This window comes from Pleurodeles waltl, chromosome 1_2 (genome assembly GCF_031143425.1).
Source record: "Pleurodeles waltl isolate 20211129_DDA chromosome 1_2, aPleWal1.hap1.20221129, whole genome shotgun sequence".
Classification (NCBI taxonomy): Eukaryota; Metazoa; Chordata; class Amphibia; order Caudata; family Salamandridae; genus Pleurodeles; species Pleurodeles waltl.
This window is the reverse complement of record NC_090437.1, coordinates 671384377-671404117: the sequence shown is the minus strand read 5'-3', so window position 1 is coordinate 671404117 and position 19741 is coordinate 671384377. Positions and strand designations below refer to the sequence as shown.

At 42.7% G+C, this 19741-nt stretch overlaps 1 protein-coding gene across 3 annotated transcripts in view; it reads left to right on the top strand.

Moving 5' to 3' along the window:
• The first annotated feature begins 9397 nt into the window (after positions 1–9397).
• ZNF827 (zinc finger protein 827) overlaps positions 9398–19741 on the top strand; it is a 521420-nt gene continuing 511076 nt past the window's right edge. For all 3 annotated transcript variants that reach the window (XM_069242614.1, XM_069242613.1, XM_069242615.1), the window contains exon 1: positions 9398–9948. In XM_069242614.1, coding sequence (XP_069098715.1) covers positions 9906–9948 — 43 coding nt within the window. In that variant the 5' untranslated portion in view covers positions 9398–9905. The remainder of the gene's footprint in view (positions 9949–19741) is intronic.

The following is a 19741-nucleotide window of genomic DNA, read 5'->3' as shown; positions in this document are numbered from 1 at the left end:
TCGTTATAGAATGGTGACAGTTCTAGGAATATTATTGGCACCCACAGCATGATAATACCCACCATTAACACTGTAGTGATATAAATCTTAGCCATGGAATTTGCATCCCTGGCACACTACCGTAATGCATGGAGAAGAAATTAAGACTTTGGCCATGTACATACTGGAGTTGAATGTGAGTATTTGAAGAAAGTGGCCCACTGCTGGGTGGGGACCAAATGTGGGTGTATTAAAGATGAAAGGCTAGTATTAGGAGACACAAAGGTGTGCTTTTCATTAAAAAAAAGGGTTGCTTTGCATGGGAAATTTGGGATTATAATCCATTATGTACAGCTTCCATTTGATAACAAAATATATTAATTTTCATAAACAGGCAGGTTTATTGTGCAGCATCAACATCTTTCTATTTCCAAAATATATGAATGAATGTATGAGACCTACATTGTGTGAATCTAGCTACAAAGCAATGGAGTGCTGTACAGAACACTAATATCATAAGAGTGGAAAGACAATATGGCATAGGAGGATATCCACTGAATGGGGAGATGTGAGGTGGAGTAAACTGCACTATACAGTGGGAGATGTGAGGCATGAGATGCATTCCGCTGAACCACTGGGAGTCCAACAGATACATTAGAGAGGGTTGTCGTGCAAGACTAGACACCAAAGTGAGAGCATGGTTGTTGGGAGGGCTTTCTTTCGGAGTCACTGGTACCCAGGTGATTAAATTGTGCAAGAATGTAGCTGAGGATCAGGGACTAGTGCAGGAGTGGGCAGCAGAAGGGGAAAGTGAGGAATCTCATCAATAGGGCCAAATCACTGGGAGTTTACATTGTAGCAAGGAGTTTTTTGAAGAGGTGGATCTGTGCCTCTTTCCTGAAGCAAAGGGGAATATTTAAAGTTGATATTGGAGTGCTAATTCATGCTGAATTTGGAATATTTGCTGTTTCCTGATTGGTGCCACTTTCTTGTTTAGCTGTTAATTCATGAAAGTGTTTAGCTATATCATAAAATATATTTTTGAGGATTTTTATGACATTACAAAACCCGCTATCTGAGAACTGGGAATTTAAGATTTGTGTAATCTGTCTGCCATCTAAACATATAAGGTGTTTGCAACCCAATGCTGTCTATATGTGTTAGACTCACAAATGCTATTTGTTACTTTAAAGTCTACACTACTTTAAAGTCTACACTACATTCTTTGTCAATGTTGTCCAGAATGCATGCAGAGTATAGGCAATTGAATGTGACAAACAGGAATAATGGCTGAGTTTACTTTCACAATGTAAAATAGTTAATCATGTAATCTAATAAAAGGTCTTCCTAGAAGAAGGTATGATACAAGGAACAGTCAGTACCATGAAGTGAGGGAGGCAATACTAAAGCCCACTTTCTCTCAATTTAAAAGAATCAGTAATAGCACATCTAACAGACAGATTTAATGTTAAGTCAGACGGCAAACAAAGGGAATGTTAAAACACAAAATAATGTTAGGTCAAGTGGAACTGCATACCCAGATGTTTGGAACTGCCTCCAATACATATTGGAGTTTAGCCAACTTTTAGAGCAATAGTACTGAACATGTATGGCTTTGCCTACATTTTTCAAAGTTGCCTTCGGAAGGGTGAGACCTCAAAGTCACTGGTGAGGCTTTGACATACTTCAAAACCATGAAAGCATTGAAATATTTCATGAGTGCCCTTTGAGAACCAATGGGTATTTAGCCAGTTTTTCTAACAATTATGCTCTACAGTGCTCATTTTTACAAACATTTCTGCATGTGGGGGGCAGGTACGAGATGACAGGAGAATACCCTCTAGTCCTCACCCAAACCCCTCACAACTCATCATGAGCTCAAAGCAATTTGAGGTATGTATTTACACCTCTTTTCCGGTGACCAGGAGTGGAGTACCAAATGTGCACTGTTAGCGGACATAGAAATACAGCCTATGTTCTTTGCTTAGCACATAGAATGGTGGTGGCAGCATACCATGTTTTGTGACCTTACAATTGACTGGACCTTTGTATCTGTGTCTGTAACAGTGTGACCTACTGACCCCCTTGTGTAAAGGTCTGCTGTTATGTGAAACCCAGAACCTTGCAATGGTATCCTGTTTGTATGTAAAGTGTGTGTGCACGTGTACAGTATGCATGTAGTACATGTGTGGTAATAGGAATCTGTGTGTAGGAATCTGAGTACTAAAAGCAGTGAGATCTATTCTAGATGCCGCTGCTTTCCTCTGGCACAAAATGGCCTGCACTCATGTTACTAGAGGGCGGAGGTCCAGACACTGAAGTGAGGAGGATGGAGGCAGGGCTACCTTGATAAATTTCATAAGTACTTTGTTAACAAATGGCTGCTAATCAGTTCTTCCTGAGCACTGTCCTTTTGACTGATTGTAAAGGTAGGGGATGGGACTGCAATTTCTGTTGCACAAGGTGAGGATGTTTGTAGGTCAGGCCTGCCCTTTTTCTGTCCCTAATTACTGGTGCAGGAAAGCTAAAGATAGACAGGTGAAAATTGTCACACTTCATTGTACTCATGTTGTAGGTGCTCCATCTTGGTGACAACCCAGTGCTACCTGCTGTAAGATGCATGAGCTTACGCAAAGGTTGAATGTTATGACGGGATTGTCCATTGCATGGTGTGCAAATGTGTTCCCATGCCATGAGTGCCTGACTATGTGCACCTGATATCCTGGTATTAGATTTTGGCCCTAGCCTCATACTAATCTAGTGTGTGCGAAGAGGCCCATGCATATCCCTTGACATGAGTAAAGTCCTGGACCTCATTGTACTGGCAACGGACTACTGTCCCTGTCATGGGTTCAGCACATGGAACAGTGGTGACAGGATACTGTGTTTTGTGAATCCACACTTGTGGCTAGACCTTTTATCTGTGTCACTGCAGCGAAGGCCTACTAGCCCACTAGTGTAAAGTTTATTTTCTATGTGATAACCTGGATCCTAGCACTAAAATCCTAAGTGTATGTTGTGCGTGTTAGCCTTTGTAGTGTGCATGATACATTAAGGGTGTGTATGAGTGACTCACAATAATGGAGGCCTGTGGGACCATTTTGGATACCCCAAGCCAAGCCTTTTGTACAAGACAGAAGTGAGGTTGTTTTCCTAGACAGTGGAAGTGTATTTGTAACAGTTCTAAAGCTGGAGGGAGGAGTCCTAGACACTGAAGTAGGGAAAGAAGAGACAAAGATTATTTAGAAATTATATTAGGCCTTTTGATGAGAGGAGCTGCTGTAGCATTACCATTTGCTAGATGGTTGGGGGTGAAGGGTGAGACTAGTCTCTAGTGTTGAAGGTGACAGGAACGCATTTGGTAAGGGCAGATATTTATTTTCTTTCCTCACACTCTTCAGTGTAAATGATGACAGCCAGGTGCAGAAAGGCCCCACCTCTGTTGTGAGTGATCCAGTCTTACACTACCCTGCTTTGAGTAGAATCATTCCACACAAAGGCCCTATCTGGAGGGCAGCTTGAAGAGGGCACTTGAAGGGTCAATCAATACAAACCATTTCTGAAAGTGAAAACAGTTGATCCAGGTCTCTACTGACCCACTTTTTTTCCTGTCCCAAGCTACCTATGACCATAGAATGGAGTTCTTTGCTGGATATTCAGTGCTGGTCTTCGCAACCAGAGCTGGTGTCTGACCGATAGCCAGCTTTTCAAAGTTGAAGGGACATCACCTATATCCACCCCTTGTTGCCAGAGATGGTTACCTGTCTTGAAGTTACTAGAAGCATGCTACTTGCTGAGAGAAAGAAGGAGCCTGCCAACCCCTCAGGAAGACTTACTGGCCAGGAGTGAGGTCCAGGATGACACCATGCATTGGGTCTGTGGACAAGAAGGACTGCAGAGTGTGAGCTGCGTGCTCTGGTGCTAAAGAGTCACAGACTGCCCTGTGTAATTCTTGGCTGAAATCATAAATATTGCGAAATAGCTATGCCTGAACTGAAAAAAGTGGCAAGAACCAAGTTGATGTGCTCAACCTCAGAGGTGCAGTGTGATCTTTGCCACTGTCCATTAACTTTTGAAGATTTTGGCAGAGCCAGAGTCGCTATTACTGAGCAGTGAAGATTGCAGTTTGTGCTGTACCACTGCACCCAAATTTTGAATCCACAGTGTGGCCCCAAAACAACTCTTTGCACCAGGTTTAGATCCCTTTTATGATGCAAACAGGCACAGAGTGTTAGTAAATCTGCCAAATAAACGTAACACAATAGTTGGCATTTCATACTATTAGAATGGGGTCTCTAGTTGGCAGTGGTTTACACCCTGTCAAAGTAGAGACCCTCACTCTAGTCAGGGTAAGGGTGTCACACAGCTTAGATAGCCTCTTCTGACCCCCTTGGGTGCTTGACACGAGCAGTCAGGCTTGCCTCGAAGGAATGTGTGAAATATTTGCACATGCGCACACACACACACACACGCTAACACAGTGAAAACACCACAAATGTACTCCAGACCCATTTAGAAGAATAGCCAATATGTATCTGAGTAAAACAAGACTAAAACAACAAACATCCCGCATACAGAGGCAAAGATACGAATTTTCAAAGAATAAATAGCACATAGAAACACAAGAGCTCCAACTGGGCCGATCTCAACATCTTGACGGAGTCGTTCCCAATAGTCGGACGCTGCTCGCGATGGAGTGCAGCCCGGTCACAGAGTCACACAGACCTCAGGTAAGTACCTTGGAAAACGAGGAAACAAAGATGTTGCATTGAGTCTGGAAGGCAAGACGTCGCTGGAGCCGGTGCGGCATCAGTTGCTTACTGCTATTGGGGAGGTGAGGCATTAGTTCCTTACTGCTAGACAGGGGAGGTGAGGCATCGGTTCCTTAGCGTTGCCGGGGAGGTGATGCGGTGTCAGTGGTGAGGCGTCAGTTCCTTATGAGAAGGCGGGGTCAATGAATCCAGCAGATCAAGACGCAAGGTGTCGACTTTGCGGTATCACACCAAGGGGCTGCGGGTGCTGCAGCAGAGTCTGAGTCATGTGTTATTGTCATTGGTGACACGGCACTCAGGACTCAAGCTTTGGCAGGACTTTGGAGGCTCTGCGGTGGCATTGGGCTTGCAGCATCGGTCGTGGTTATGGCACTCAGCGGGGATCATGACTCCGGTGCAGGCAGCGGCGCGGTGTTGGACAGCAGCGCAGGTTCTAAAGTTGCTCTGGAGTTGATGTACTTGGTTTCTTCTTTGTTGCACCAGAACTCACTCCCAAGGGCCCAGGAATTGGATTTGTCATCACTTGGCAAGTTAGGACTCTCAGCAAGAGAGCCCAGGCACTGGCAGATGAAGTCTTTGATGTCTCTGAGATGTCTGAACAGGAGGCATGCTCAGTCCAAGCCCTTAGAGAACCTTTGGAAGCAGGGTGTGGAAAGCAAAGTCCAGTCCTTTTACTCCTAGGATAGAAGCAGCACGCAGCAGGCCAGCACAGCAAAGCAATAGGCAGAGTGGTAGTCCCTCATACAGCATCCAGCTCTCCTTCCTGGCAGAATGTTCTCAATACAGAAGGATTCTAACTTTGTGGGGTCAGAGGTCCAGTACTTATACCTATTTCTGCCTTTGAAGTAGGCAAACTTCAAGGAAAAGTCTTTGTAGTGCACAAGACCCTGCCTTTCCTGCCCTGGCCACAGACACACTCCAGGGGGTTGGAGACTGATTTGTGTAAGGACAGGCACAGCCGTATTCAGGTGCAAGTTTCAGCTCCTCCCACCACTCTAGCTCAGGAAGACCCACCAGGATATGCAGAGCACACCTCAGCTCCCTTTGTGTGACTGTCTAGAGTGAATTCACAAACAGCCCTACTGTTATCCTGGCCCAGATGTGTATTCCACAGACAGGCAGAGGCACAGAATGGTTAAGCAAGAAAATCCCACTTTCTAAAAGTGGCATTTTCAAACTTATAATTTGAAAACCAACTTCACTAAAAGATGTATTTTTAAATTGTGAGTTCAGAGACCCCAAGTTCAGAATCTCTACCTGCTCCCAATGGTAAATTAAACTTAAATAATATTTCAGGCAATCCCCATGTTACCCTATTGGAGAGATAGGCCTTGCAATATTGAAAACCACATTTAGCAGTATTTCACTCTCAGGACATGTAAAACGCACCAGTACATGTCCTACCTTTTAAATACACTGCATCCTGCCCATGGGGCTGTCTTGGGCCTAGCTTAGGGGTGAATTACATATAGTAAAAGGGAAGGTTTGGGCCTGACAAGTGGGTGCATTTGCCAGGTCAAACAGACAGTTCAAAACTGCACACACAGACACAGCAATGGCTGGTCTGAGACATGTTTACAGGGCTACTCGTGGATGGCACAATCAGTATTGCAGGCCCACTAGTAGCATTTCATTTACAGGCCCTGGGCACATCTGGTGCACTATACTAGGGAATTACTGGTAACTCAAATATACCAATCATGGATAAAAAGATAGAGCACTTGCACTTTAGCACTGAGTCCTAAAGCCAGAAAAAATACAAAGCAACACACAGTCAAAAATAGGAGGTCAGAGGCAAAATGTTTGGGGATAACTCTGCAAAAAGGGCCATTACCAACACATACTAATAAAATGTTATTGCTACTCAAAGGAGCTCTTCTAGCAACATTAGAATGCCAAAATATTGAGGAGAATAAAATAATAAGGTTCTAAACCTTTCCCATTCAATTTGCATGCAGTTCTTTGATGCCAGTTCACTGCTCAATGTGCTCTATTAGGATTGTTGCTTGTAGATTTCAAGCAACAAAAGAATCTTTCTGACAAAAGCAATAACCCCCAAAGTTATCTACATAAAATACTAATCTGTGATCCGCATGTCACATGTTGAGGTTTTCAGCAGGAACATTTACCCTCTTTGCTTCCATATCATGAGTAAAGACTGTGACTCGACAAATTGCAGATCTTTCCTTCAAGTGCATTAAGCACCAGAGTTACCATGCTGTTAAACTGCACACAAAGAACAACGGAGGTATTTATTTCTCCTCAGTTCAGTCTGTCATGGAGAGAGCATCCCCTTGACCTTGGCGCCTGGTGGGATGGCACTAGTCACACCACCCAGTACTTTAATTGGAAATATAGATGTGCAGGTACTCACTATTTAGAGTACCTGTTTGTTCCACAGAAAATGATGGTACTCTCATATTGAATATAAATAAGCAGTGCTTAGAAGGGCAGGTACTCTCCCTTTAAAAGGAAAGAAGTGTACAGTACCTGCCCATTTAAAGCTCTGGCACTGCCCATAAGCCGGCACTGTCCCGGCCCAGAGCCAGCTGAGTGGCCTTTGTCTGTTTCCTAGAGAGCCTGAGCATGCAGAAAGTGCTGAAATGTGCTGTAGGAACAGAGCACAAGTATTGCGAGCCCCAAGCTGCATTGAGGCCAAGATGCTTCAATATGCTGAAGCAAGCATGAGGAATTGAAACAGTTTTCTATCCACTACTTCGGAGTAAGAACAACTTAACTCAGTGGTTCCCAACCTGTGGTGCGGGAACCCCTTGGGTCCACGCAGCCTCCTCAGGGGGTCTGCAACTGCTTAAAAAATTAAATAATATCAATAGATTAGGACCCGAGCTTTCAGTAATGTTTCAGTAGGGTTCCCCAGATTCAAATAATGATTCAGTGGGGGTCCCCGGGTTCCAGTAATGATAAAGTGGGGGTCCACAGATGTCAAAAGGTTGGGAACCACTGACGTAACTGACTGCGCCCGTGGACGTCATTTAGGAGTCGCTGACCTCAGAGATGGCAAAATCAGTGCCAGGAACACAAGCGTAGCCCCTCCTAATGGACGTTGGTTGTGGCTCCACTTCCCTGGTTTTCTATCAATCTTTTTATAACAGAAAATAGTGACTAATATTATTCTCTACTTGTGTAATAGAACATGGAGTACAATTAACTGGCATATTACCCTATCTGGCAGATAAGGTAAGCAAAAAAATGCTTTTAAATGTATTTTGTGTCCATGCTTGCAACTGAGAGTGTGCTTTTGTGAGTATGTGTGTGTATGTGTAAGCATATGTGTGCGAGACAGAGGAAAGGACAAACGGTGTGTGATGTCACTTCCACTACCCCTGGTATTTTGGTGAATGACTGCGCATTTGAATTTTTGAGGTATGTAATCTTTACCTGCACCTAATTCATGCAATGCACAGGATTAGTAGGGGGCTATAAGGATCAGTCAGGGTTACCCCATTGGAAGAGAGCATGGAGAGAAGTTGGGGTGTGGTACCCACAGGGGAATTGTGATCAAGATTATTACCCTGAACTCACAAATTGGATTGCATCGTGTTAACTATTGCCTTGTGATAATTAGTACTTTCTTTTCATACACAGAAGCACTGAGCTGGACACTGAGTTATTGCTTATATTATTGGTTGATAGCTGAATTCTGATCTGGTGGCCCTACACTACATCCCTGAGAAGATTGTGAGTGCGCATTCTTTGCTACCCTGACAGTCAAGTGGTGTCCAGTAGACCATGCGTGCCCTGTGAACACAAACAGGGTTAGACAAGGAGAAGTTCGGCCATCTCCCTGGCACAAAACAAACTTATTCCACTACTGCTACAGCTCAATAGCCTTTTGTTGCCACATTCTTCTTGAGTTTTCTATCTGCGTCCTACAACTGCAACATACTTTTTTGTAAAGTATATATAGTACTTATTATTGCTACTTGTTTACCACCCTTTGTCAGGCATTCTAAATTTGAAATCTGCTCCCATGGAGACCAATTATAGGAATTCGGCAACGTCATTGTTCAGTGCATTTAACATTTCCAAAAGCTACAATATTATTTTGAAGGCGGCATGGGTCAAGTTCAATGTCAAGTGAACTAGGTAGCCAATCAAGAAGAACGGCATTAATAGGAAATAAGTTAGCAACCATGTAGCTCTTTTGCACACAGGAAAGAAACAGCATCACGAAATATGGAGTTTTAGATTTGCTACCTATCACTTGCATTGTGGCAGTACTCAAGAATGCCAATGGAGTGAGATCTTATGGGGGAGGGGGATTTCATCAACCATACACGTGCTTTTATGGGATTTTTCACTACGTAGAATATGAAATATGAAAACACATAAAATAGGGAGAGTTGCCGTATAGACAGAATTGCCCGTGGACTACTTCTGCGTCTGCCCTGAAGCAGCAGAACGGGTTTCCAAATGAATGAATGTTTAAAAAAACACACAACATCCTTATTTGAAAGGGACGAAAGAAAAAAAACTTTTGAAAAGACTAGATACAATGGCCAAAAAAAACATCAAACGAGAAAAACACTACCTGAAAATAAATCAGTCATATAAAAAGACATCAACACCCACATCCGGCGGCTGCTGGCAGAGACCTTGAACCCCCAGCGTCCCTGGGCAGGCTGAGGGCGGCCGTGTCAAGTCCACCTTGGGAGCTCGGGGGCACCTTAGCTCCTGGCTCTGTATGTGTGTCTGGATTGCCTCTCTCGCGCTCTCTCTCTCTCTCTGCAGCCTGTGTCTGTGCAGGCTGCGCACACACACACACACCGCCTCTGCCCTTTGATCCCCTGCATTAGTGTTAGGGGCTGGGAAGGCACAGAGAGCAGCCATAGACACCGCGGCGATCGGCAGCGTTCTTCGGTACCCTACCGAGCCCGTGGCCAGGCACCGGGGGCGCACCGGTATGGGGGGACACGGTCACGCGTGAAAGCACAGAGCCCCATCCAGAGGGATATTTACGACCGTGGGGGCACAGCCAGGTGCAGCCAGCAGGCTCCCCGAGAGAGCCCAGCAGGCAGAAGCGCACACAGACCCAGCCCTCGGAGGCACCCAGACCACGGGGGCGAGGGCGGAGGACAACAGGCTGCCCTCCCCGATCCCGCGCCGGGTGGAGAATGTGAGAAAAGGGGTAAAATGCCCAGGAGGAAGCAGGAGCAGCCCCAGCGCCTGCCCACACGTAAGTGCCCTGCCTGTGTATGCGTGTGTTGCCTGCCCGTGCCTGCTCCCTGGCTGCGGCGCCCGTGTTTTCTGCATTAGTTTAGGGTTACAGAGGTGACGCTGACAAAGACACAGCCTGGGTTATTCCTCGCCTAGGTCTGAGTCAGGCAGCCATGTTGGTGATGATGAACAGCCGTGTGCCTTTTCTGTTGCCCCCTCACCCTGCCCCCATCCCTGCAGACACGCTCCTTCCTCTTTCTTTCCTCCCTCCCTTTGGTTTCTTCCCTTTCTGCCCCCTTTTCACCAGTCCTGAGGTGTGCATCACCCGCTCCCCGACAGTCCAACCCCGGCTAAAGGTTGCGGCCGTAGCCCCGGCGACGGCCCGGGGAGGGAGCAGAGGACAGGGGGCGAGCAGGGCAGCGCGTTGGCAGCGGAGAAGAGGAGGCAGACGGCAGGCGAGGAGAGGAACTGCCAGCAGGGAGACAGGGGCACAAGAGTGACATTTAATCCCGGAAAGGGAGGGAGGCAGGCGGCCGGGGCTGGGTGCAGGGTCAGGCGGTTCAGGCTCACAGCCTGGAGCAAGGGGAGGGCGGCCGGAGCAGAAGCAGGCACCGACAGCCCTTCTTCAGCCCTGCTGCAACAACACAACTTTTTTCTTCCTGTTCTCCCCTCCCTTCGCTTTCATCTCCCACCCCTTTTCCTTCCTTGCAAAAGCAAATGAGATGCTGGGGCAGCTGAGGGTAAGACGGGCTGGTGCGCACACGTTTCGTGCCCCCGCCCCTAGGGCTAGTCTGCTGGTGTCCCCCTCCTGTGGTCTGTGCTCTCGTCTGTGTTTGCCCCCTCTGCCCCTTCCAGTTCAGCAGAGGTCTGTGTGCTGCTGGGTCACCTGAAGTTCACCCGGGGGTTAGGGTGCTTTTATTTTCTCTTTCTTTTTCCACCAGCCTTGCTTGCTGCAGACGGACGGCGATCGATATCGACTTTACCATAAATATATTTATATGTTTGGAAGGGAGGAGGTAGGGCGAAGGGCGAGGACTGATGGTGTGTTCTCTCCACCCCGAGTCCTAGGGCACTGTCAGCCTGACAGATTAGCAAATGCAGACACAGGAAGACATGGCACTTTCAGCTCTGGCAATGATTCCTCTCCCTCCCTCTCTCCCCCTTGCTCCTTCCTCGTACGTTTCACCCGACGCACGGAGCAGAGGTTGTCTTCTGAGTATGCCCTTTCGCCTTCTGTCCGCTAGAGGTTCCATAAAAAAAACATAAAACAGAAATAAACTCTGCCTTCAACATGCAGTTTCAGCCATGGAGGTCAATAAAGAACGGTACCCCTAGTTCGTTTCTGCACCGCAGCCCCAGCATGTTTAGGAGTGGAAAAGAAACAGGGCGTTTTTTTTCTTCTCGTTTGACCTTTTCTTTCAAAATATTTGCCTTGGCTTTATTGCCAGATTAAAACGGCATTAACTTTAGAGAGAGAGCACTCTTTTTTTCTGTCTCGCTCATCCAATCCGGGAGCAACAACTGGCGAGCAGCGGTGGGAAGAGAGACCTTCCCCTTGACCCGCGGATCCAGAGACAGCTGTGCTTGACCTTGGCACTGACCCGCCGCTGCGACCCCTGTGTCTGTCTGACAGCATATCCTGTCTCCATTTTAGCTCGGGTTAGTTTCGCCTGCCGAGTTAGCTGCAGAACAAAGCAGAGTTTGAGCTGTTCATGCTTTCAATCTGTACACCTTTTTGTGTCTCTCACATCAGGTATAACACGTACGCACACAAGCATGAAATTTGTTTTTGTACACATTCTTTTCTGCTGTTTAAGCTACCTGAGGAGAGTAACAAACGCATGAGAATTGCATAAATATTTATTATGTATTTCAGAAATTTTAAATAAAGTTTGTAACCACTAGACGTTTGAAATAACAACACAAAAGCGCTTACTTTTGGTTGAAAGTCCCAGTGGCCCACTGAACTTGGTATATATTCAGTTTTCTTTATTTTGCCAGGAATAATATATTGAAGCACAGCTTGCAATTCAGTCATATATTCACTCTTTTAGTCAGCAAGCGGCCCCCGGCTATTCATGGTTGCTAAAAGGCGGGGACTGTCAGACGGTCACACACATGGCACCCTCAGACAGTCCATGCCGCTTAGCCAACATTTATTCTGCGTTCGTGAACTTATAGCAGTCTTATATCCTACAAATATGGGGCTACAAATCCCAGCATGCCTGCGCAGAATGATTGGTTTAAGAGTTAGAGCTGGCCGAACGAGTCACAAAGGACAATGTTCAGTTTTGACCACTGCACAGGTGAGAATGTACGTGTAGCATTGTTGCTAAATGCGGAGTTTTGTAAATATTTGCCATTGGCCATCACAGGTGGTTGATTTACATTTTAATTTAAAATGTGGCAGCATGAAGCTGAATCTGGCGGGTGACTGAGAAGTGGGGCTCGTGGCCAGTGAAATATAAATGAGGTGGGCAAAAAGCGATGGACGAAATCTCTTAAATAAATTAATCTGAACCATTGACACTTCGGCCACACTCCATTAGTTTGGCTCGTCTATACCTCTGTTTCACTGTGGACACAGACCACACACGCAAAGCAGTCTTGGATGGCTGTACAAGATTTAGTCCAGTCTGATCAGTCAGACTTACTCCCTTCTGAGGGGCACCAAAAGCAACCCTGATGTGTTTTGTTAGGCCCCTTCAGTGGTGCACAGCTGAATTCATATGGCACAGCAAGCGCACTACCCATATCTGTGCATTTCCACAAATATGGTGAGCCTAATAGTAACAATACTCTGCAGAGAAACAAGGACTTACTGACTCCTTGATCTCATCGAGCGGGGATGGGGACCGCATGGGGGAGGGGTCACGTGGCCTGATACTGCTTGGGTAAATGGCATTTATGACCTGATTCAGAAGTTTCAGTTGTACCACCTGTAGCTGAAATGTGATTACTTCATTGTGGTTGTAGAGCCCCACCTTTTTTCAAACATGACTGAGTTATAAATATCACTGCTGGAGAGTGTGATGAGAAAAGAGGTTTCCTATACCCGCCTGTGGACTCCTGGGATTTCAGATACACTGCTGTAGTCTGATTGGATGAACCAATGGTGTGGTAGAATTTTGGCTGTAGTCAGCTCTTGTCTAGTTTTCTCTAAACTTCCAGTCAGGAAGACCAACATAGGTGTAGAAATAAAATGTAATCTTTTCTCTGCAACTTTCCTCTCAATCAAAAGCACAATTGTTTTGCAAGACTGAGTGAGAAGAGCGATTTTCTTTAGATTATTACCATTTTAAGCACATGAAATTGATTCTTTACATTTAAATGGTTGTTCTTCAATACATATGTTTCCAAAAAAAGTCTAACTAGAAAGGTTTTGGGAGCTGTCTTTAACGTAATGTAAGTAGATGATTTATGGTCAAATACATTTTGAAAGTTCCAGATAATTTACAGTTTTTAAAGATAAAGCACCTGATAACGATTTTGGTGTGACAAGTCCTACAAGATTAAGTCTCACTGACTCACGGCAAAGTCCTTTTCAATCATACCAAGTGTTTCTAGCAGACATAAAGTTTCTATGATTATCTATTTTACAGAAAAAGCAAGGCTGCCTTTTGGAACCGAAAACCCTAAAAAGAGGAGCTGTTGATGGTCTCTGTGGAGGGCTGGCCAGAAATTGGCGCACAGCTCTGACTCTGCCCATTCTCCATAGTTAGTTTAAAAAAAAGGCTGCCAAGCAAATCCCCCCTCTAATTAGGTGAAAGGTATATCAATTGTGGGTCAGGTAAAAATAAACATCAGGAATAATGTGATCATGAGACTTTACATTACCTCTTGTCCTGCAGTCAATATCCGAAAGTCTGTGACTTTTAGGCAGCTATGTAGGGATGTCCAGAATGGCTATCGCAGGACTCTCCGAACCGTTTATACCCACAAGAGCTGTTTCTATCTTAATATGCCTGCATAAATGTTTGGCAACTAAGATGTTACATAGTTACACAGATTTAATTCCTTACACTCATGTTTTACTACGTAATGGCCATCCAGCATCAATGTAGAGGTTAAATCTGCCACTAATAAGATACTTTATTTATTTGGTACATATTATGCCTTTATATGAAGCATAGTTAATACAGTACAATAAAAAAAAAATCACAAGCACTGACAAATGACCCTAAGTTTGAAGGAAACACGTATATTCTATTTTTTCAACTGAGGTGAAAGGGTATGAAAAAGCAAATATAATTTGAGAGCTGTTTTGAACAGCATTCGTTTAGGTAAAATATGGCATATCGGAAGGGCATTCCCAGTGTTGGAGCATGGAGAGAAAAGGACCTAGACCCAAATGATGCACATAAGAGTGATGAACTTGAAATCCAAGAGATACACATTAAAGTCTTTCACCAGGTTATTAGAGAGAACACAGGACCGGAATCAGGAGGCAGAGCTAATGCATGAAGTCATTGACAACTGTAAACAGAAAGTGAAATTACATATGAAAACAAATTGTGAACAAATGTTCAAGATAGAGTGAAATGCAGAAAGTATAAAGGAGACCATTTAAACAGCTAAAATAGATTGAACAGAAGTGAAGGTTATAGGCTCGGAAATCAAAATACGGGCCTGATTTAGGTCTTGGCAGATGGTTTACACAACAGTGACAGATATCTCGTCTGCCTAAATATATATCCCATAGGCTATAATTGTATTTATATTTCGGCAGACGGAAAATCCGTCACTGTTAGGGCAGAGTAACCCTTCCACCAAACTCTAAATCAGGCCAAAAGTGAGGAATAAAAACTAAAAGTTGGACAGAACTGGGAATTGCAATAGCATATTTTTATTTCTAAAGTTTCAGATGATTTCAAAAGTAAGAAGGCCGATTTGTTCATATAAATTCACATTCATTAAATTGGACTTCCAGAATTCATACAAAAATACACGCAAATGAGAATATATTCCATTCTAGGCATGTGTTGATTTTAGAGCCGGGCGGAATATGACCTCCCTTTTGGAAGAGGTATTTTGAAGAAAGCCTTTCATGTCTTTTCGGGATATAGACTAGTGAAGAGCTTAGTGTGTATTTCAGACGGAAATAGAGAAAGGAAAGCAACATTTGAGAATCATTGTGGTAAATATGTGTATAGGATCCAAATAATTAACAGTAGGAGTAAGAGGAATTTTGTGTGCCTGTAAAGAAAACTGATCCAGAGAGTGTTTATTTTTTGGGAGCTGAGTAGGAACCTTTCAATTAAAGAATGCTTCCTTGGAATGATGGTGGTGATAGTATTGTCTCAATGTGTTGTATGGTGATGATGTTGCTAGTCTTTGTCTCAAGGTGTTGTTTGGAAATAAGAGAAACTCAAGTCACATCTGATTTCCAATACTGTCCTGCCTCTTATGACTGAGTAGCTAAAATGTTGATCTTTCAATGCCAAGATATATATTTGATAATATGTCTATTCTTTCTTCTCATTTTAATGGTTTGTGTTAATCTTCTATTGATGTGATTTGTTAGTCTGTCTTGCTAGTCTGTCTTGTTTCTCCAGGTCCTGATATGTGGAAACCTTTATTCAGCTACACTTTATGCTTAATTTTCACCTTTACAAAAGCTGTAGTGCATTATTGGAGGTATTGTAAAAGCCAATAATGATTACATTTATTATGAATTATGTTTTCTTTCCTCTATTTAGATTTTGAAATATAGCTTTATTGGTGAATATCCTTGTATGTAAAAAAGGAAAGCAAAAAGGGAGTTGTGCCCAGAACTGAGCCTCCTGAAACTCGTAATGGAAGGGCAGACTCGGTGGAAAGTGAGTACAGTGCGTTAGTTGAGAAGGAATGTGTGTGAACTCAAGTAGGACTGAACTGAAATGAGACAAGCACTGGACACTTCAGATGAGAATACAAAAGAGCTTTATGATGAAAAGTGCAAGAAGCAGTTAGCGGTTACTTAAGAACCGCGATAGAGGGTACAGTAGGGTTTTCAGATTCAGCAATAGAAACCTATTGAAGTACTGTTTGAGTTCAGTGACCTGAGAGCAGATTTTGAGTGTTAAACAATATAGTGCATTTGAATGTACATTGTAGTTGTTGAGTTTGTTGTGATAAGGGAGTACATAAATACTGTGAAAGACAGAATAGAGGAGCCTTATGATACCTTTTCTATTTTTTAAGTGGAATCACACCAGTAGATTTCATTGCCTGTGCACAAAGGCAGAATAAAGAGATGTGTTTAAGAAACATGCAAGATAGAGCACAAGAAGAGGGCACAAATACTTGATAACATATAAAGTCATTGGTTCAGATTTAGAAGGTGTAGAACTTGTATGAGAAATGAATAGCATGAGAAGCCAAATAGTCATTTTATGAAACACTGAACACTGCAATACAGGCAACAGTTGTACAAAATTGTGCACACCACGGTTAGTGAACATTGTTAAATGGGTGCATATCTGAGAAAGCCTGCTCCAAATAAGTGTGACAGGAAACCAATGATCTGCACACAACATTTAAACATACAGTGAATCTATTAGAAAGTCATTTAATGGCCTTTAACAGAGAGGCAATCTTTTCTTTTTTTCTTATTGGTTGGTCTTCTCATTGTGATCAAGTTGCAGTAAAAAAAATGCTAACAGTACAATTGATACATTCGCCATTTTATCGTATGTTTTAGAGCTAGTTGTTTTAAAATATATAATACCAAATTAGAAAGATATTCTTGCACGTGATTCAACAAACCCTTGTGATTGATGTCCAGAACCATATTCACAGCAAACATAGTAGAAAGACCCTAGAGGCCATCACATATAGAAAACTAAATTAACTGAGGAAATTCACCATTTACATTGACAACTAGACTGGTGGATACTCAGTCATATTAGCTACCATTACGGGGGTAACATCATAAAGTGAAAATACTCAACTAAAGGAGGCTCTGGGTCAGCTGTAATTAGTGTTACACCTGCCATCTTCTTTAAATAGATACACTTCAGGTTTATTAGAATTTAACCTTGCTAAAGACTAGACAATGAATCCCTCTGTGGCACAATTGAGCCAACAGTATGCTAACTGGGTTGCCCCCATAGGCTATGCTGCACTGACTTTTACAAAAAATGTAACTCTAGTTTAAGCAGGAATTCTTCTTTTGAATGCATTTGTTCATATTATTTTAAGTTGATGGACTTTTTCCAAGCTAGTATGAGGTTTACATGTATATTGATTCGTTTCAGTCATATGCTATTTTACCCAAGGTGTGATTTTTCAGGGGCGTTACAAATATGCTGGCCGATAAAAGAAATATTGTCTAGCTAACAAAATACATTCCTCTTATTGATAAACTTGACACATGTCAAAGTAATACATATTTCTGGAATATAGTCTCTTTATCCAAAATTAGTTCTCCTTCTCAAAGTATGAACATTCTTTCCACGTTTCCATTTGGATGCTGACAATTCTAAGCTGGTATCTGGCAGTTCATGTTGCATGACTTTACCACATACTGTCCAGATTATTTTAATTTCTATTGTAATAATAACTAAAGCATGGTCTGTAGTCTTGTTTTTTTGTTACCATCTGGGAGCCATACTTATCCATTTCGTCTTTCAAAACTGCATCTTTTCTGAGTTTTTAAAAATATTCTGCTGATAGTCCCTGAACTTTCTAGTGAGTTATTATAAGACAACCATTATCTTTTTTCCATCAGATTCTCAGTTTTCTGTTTATTTTCCTGATATCTAGGAGTCTGCATGGACATGTAAGTGAATAAACATATTGATCTCTCACCTGGTGCAAATGAGTCAAATGAGTCAAGTTTAGACAGTTTTCCTTTATGTGGATGGTAAATTAATTTAGATTGGGCAACATTATTACACGTATTGTGGCTAAAGCATGGAAATTACCCTAATTTCAGAGCACAGATGTCTTTTTTATTGCACTCTTTAACTCCTCAGATGATACCTTCTGGCAAATAACGTTTTATTAGTAAATAATTCCTGTATCACAGGGTCATTCCGAAGGATGGTCCAATGTTAATGACATGTTTGATTTTATGAAACTGGGAGGGCAATTTAGTAACCAATACTAGCCCATCTCTTGATTTTTTCCTTATATTACTTTCAAAAGGTCATTCTTTTTGACCATTGTCATCTTGTCCTTGCTGGGGATAATCACTAGGCTGTTCTCTGTTAATTAATTGTTTTCATATTTTGTCCTACCCAAGAGTATATTCCTCGTCATTTGAAACAATCTTTTCTACTTTAATGAGCTAAGAGTAAGGGAGATGCCTTTTAAATATGGGTTGATGAAAATGGCACAATAAAGCATGCTATTCCTATCTGTTTCCTTCTTGTGTAAAGAAGTAGAAAGCACTTTATCATATGAACCATTACAGCAAGAAAATCAATATCACTGTTACTGATAGTCAAAGTGAACTTAGTCTTGTCATGACAACAGTTAGTTTTGTTGATGTTATCAATTAGATTTTCTTCCGTAATCGAACAAAGAATAAGTGTTGTCTATGTGCCATAGCCATACCATTGTGTGATTTCTACTCCATTCACAGCAAAGCATTTATCATCCCAAAGTTCAGTAACCAATTTGCATACAGTGGGATTACATTAGACACCATGGATGTTCTTGTTATTTGTAGGAAATATTGATCCTTTCATTTTAAGTAGTTATATCTCATAATTACATACGTAAGGTGTAACACATCAATGTAAGTGGAACCTTCTAATTCTTTATCAAGTATAATCCTAGGGTTATTAATATGTTTAGGTCACCCTAAGTTCCTAAGTTATTAACCAACCTACCAAAGAGACTAATAATTTTTTGGTTTTGGCTGTAATTCAGCCTTAGAACATTTATGTCAGTGCCTTCCTAGAGCACTGGGTACTTTATATCTCTAACTGAAGGTTACTACACATTTTTTAGAAAAATTACAGGAATTTAAATCTCTATCACAAGATGTATGTCTCTATACCTGTGAGGAAACACTGTGATCTAAAGTGAGGAGGGTCTTGAAGCCCTTTAATGGATTATCTTGTTTGAGAAAATTCTCTGTGTTTTCCATGAGGTATCCATAATTTAAAGTATTGTTAGACCCATTTCCTATTTTTTCTTAAATTCCTCTGTAGTCTGTTATCTAGATGCAAATCAGTTGTGGTATGAAAGGGTTGGCTCCAACATGGTAATCTGGATCCAGCAAGGGTGATACTTAGAGCCACACTGCCATGACCCCACTGACAACCATGCAAGGGATAATTATGCTGATCATCAGTGGACCTGGTGAAAGGGGAATGGCAAGCAAGGAAGAGAAAGAGACTGGACATTTTCAGTTGGGAGGAGAGTATGCCTTCCATTGTGTACTGTTGTGTCCCTTGCCATGCATGCTCATCTGTGAGAATCTGGTATCCCTGTTTCTGGATTTCTGGCCCCAGCCTTATGCAAATTTAGTGTGTGTGTGAAGGCCTAGGCCTGCCAATAATTTGTGACTGTATAATGTACACTTGGGCAACCCTATATTCATACGGGGACCAGGGTCAGTAATAGCTATTTCAACAGAGTCCACTGTGGGTGTCTTTCTAACTCGTGGGTCAACCCCTACCAAGAAATCTAGGCCAAACAACAATCAGTTTATTATTTCCAAAATCCAGTCGTCAATCAACTCTTAGATTCCATATACACAAGGACAAATAAACCAAAGGTTGCTGTTGTGTGCTCCCCAAAATATATGCAAATGACAGTACAACTTATTAACATAAAAGAGCAGATGACGGTGTACTCAAGTGGGTGAATAAATGCAT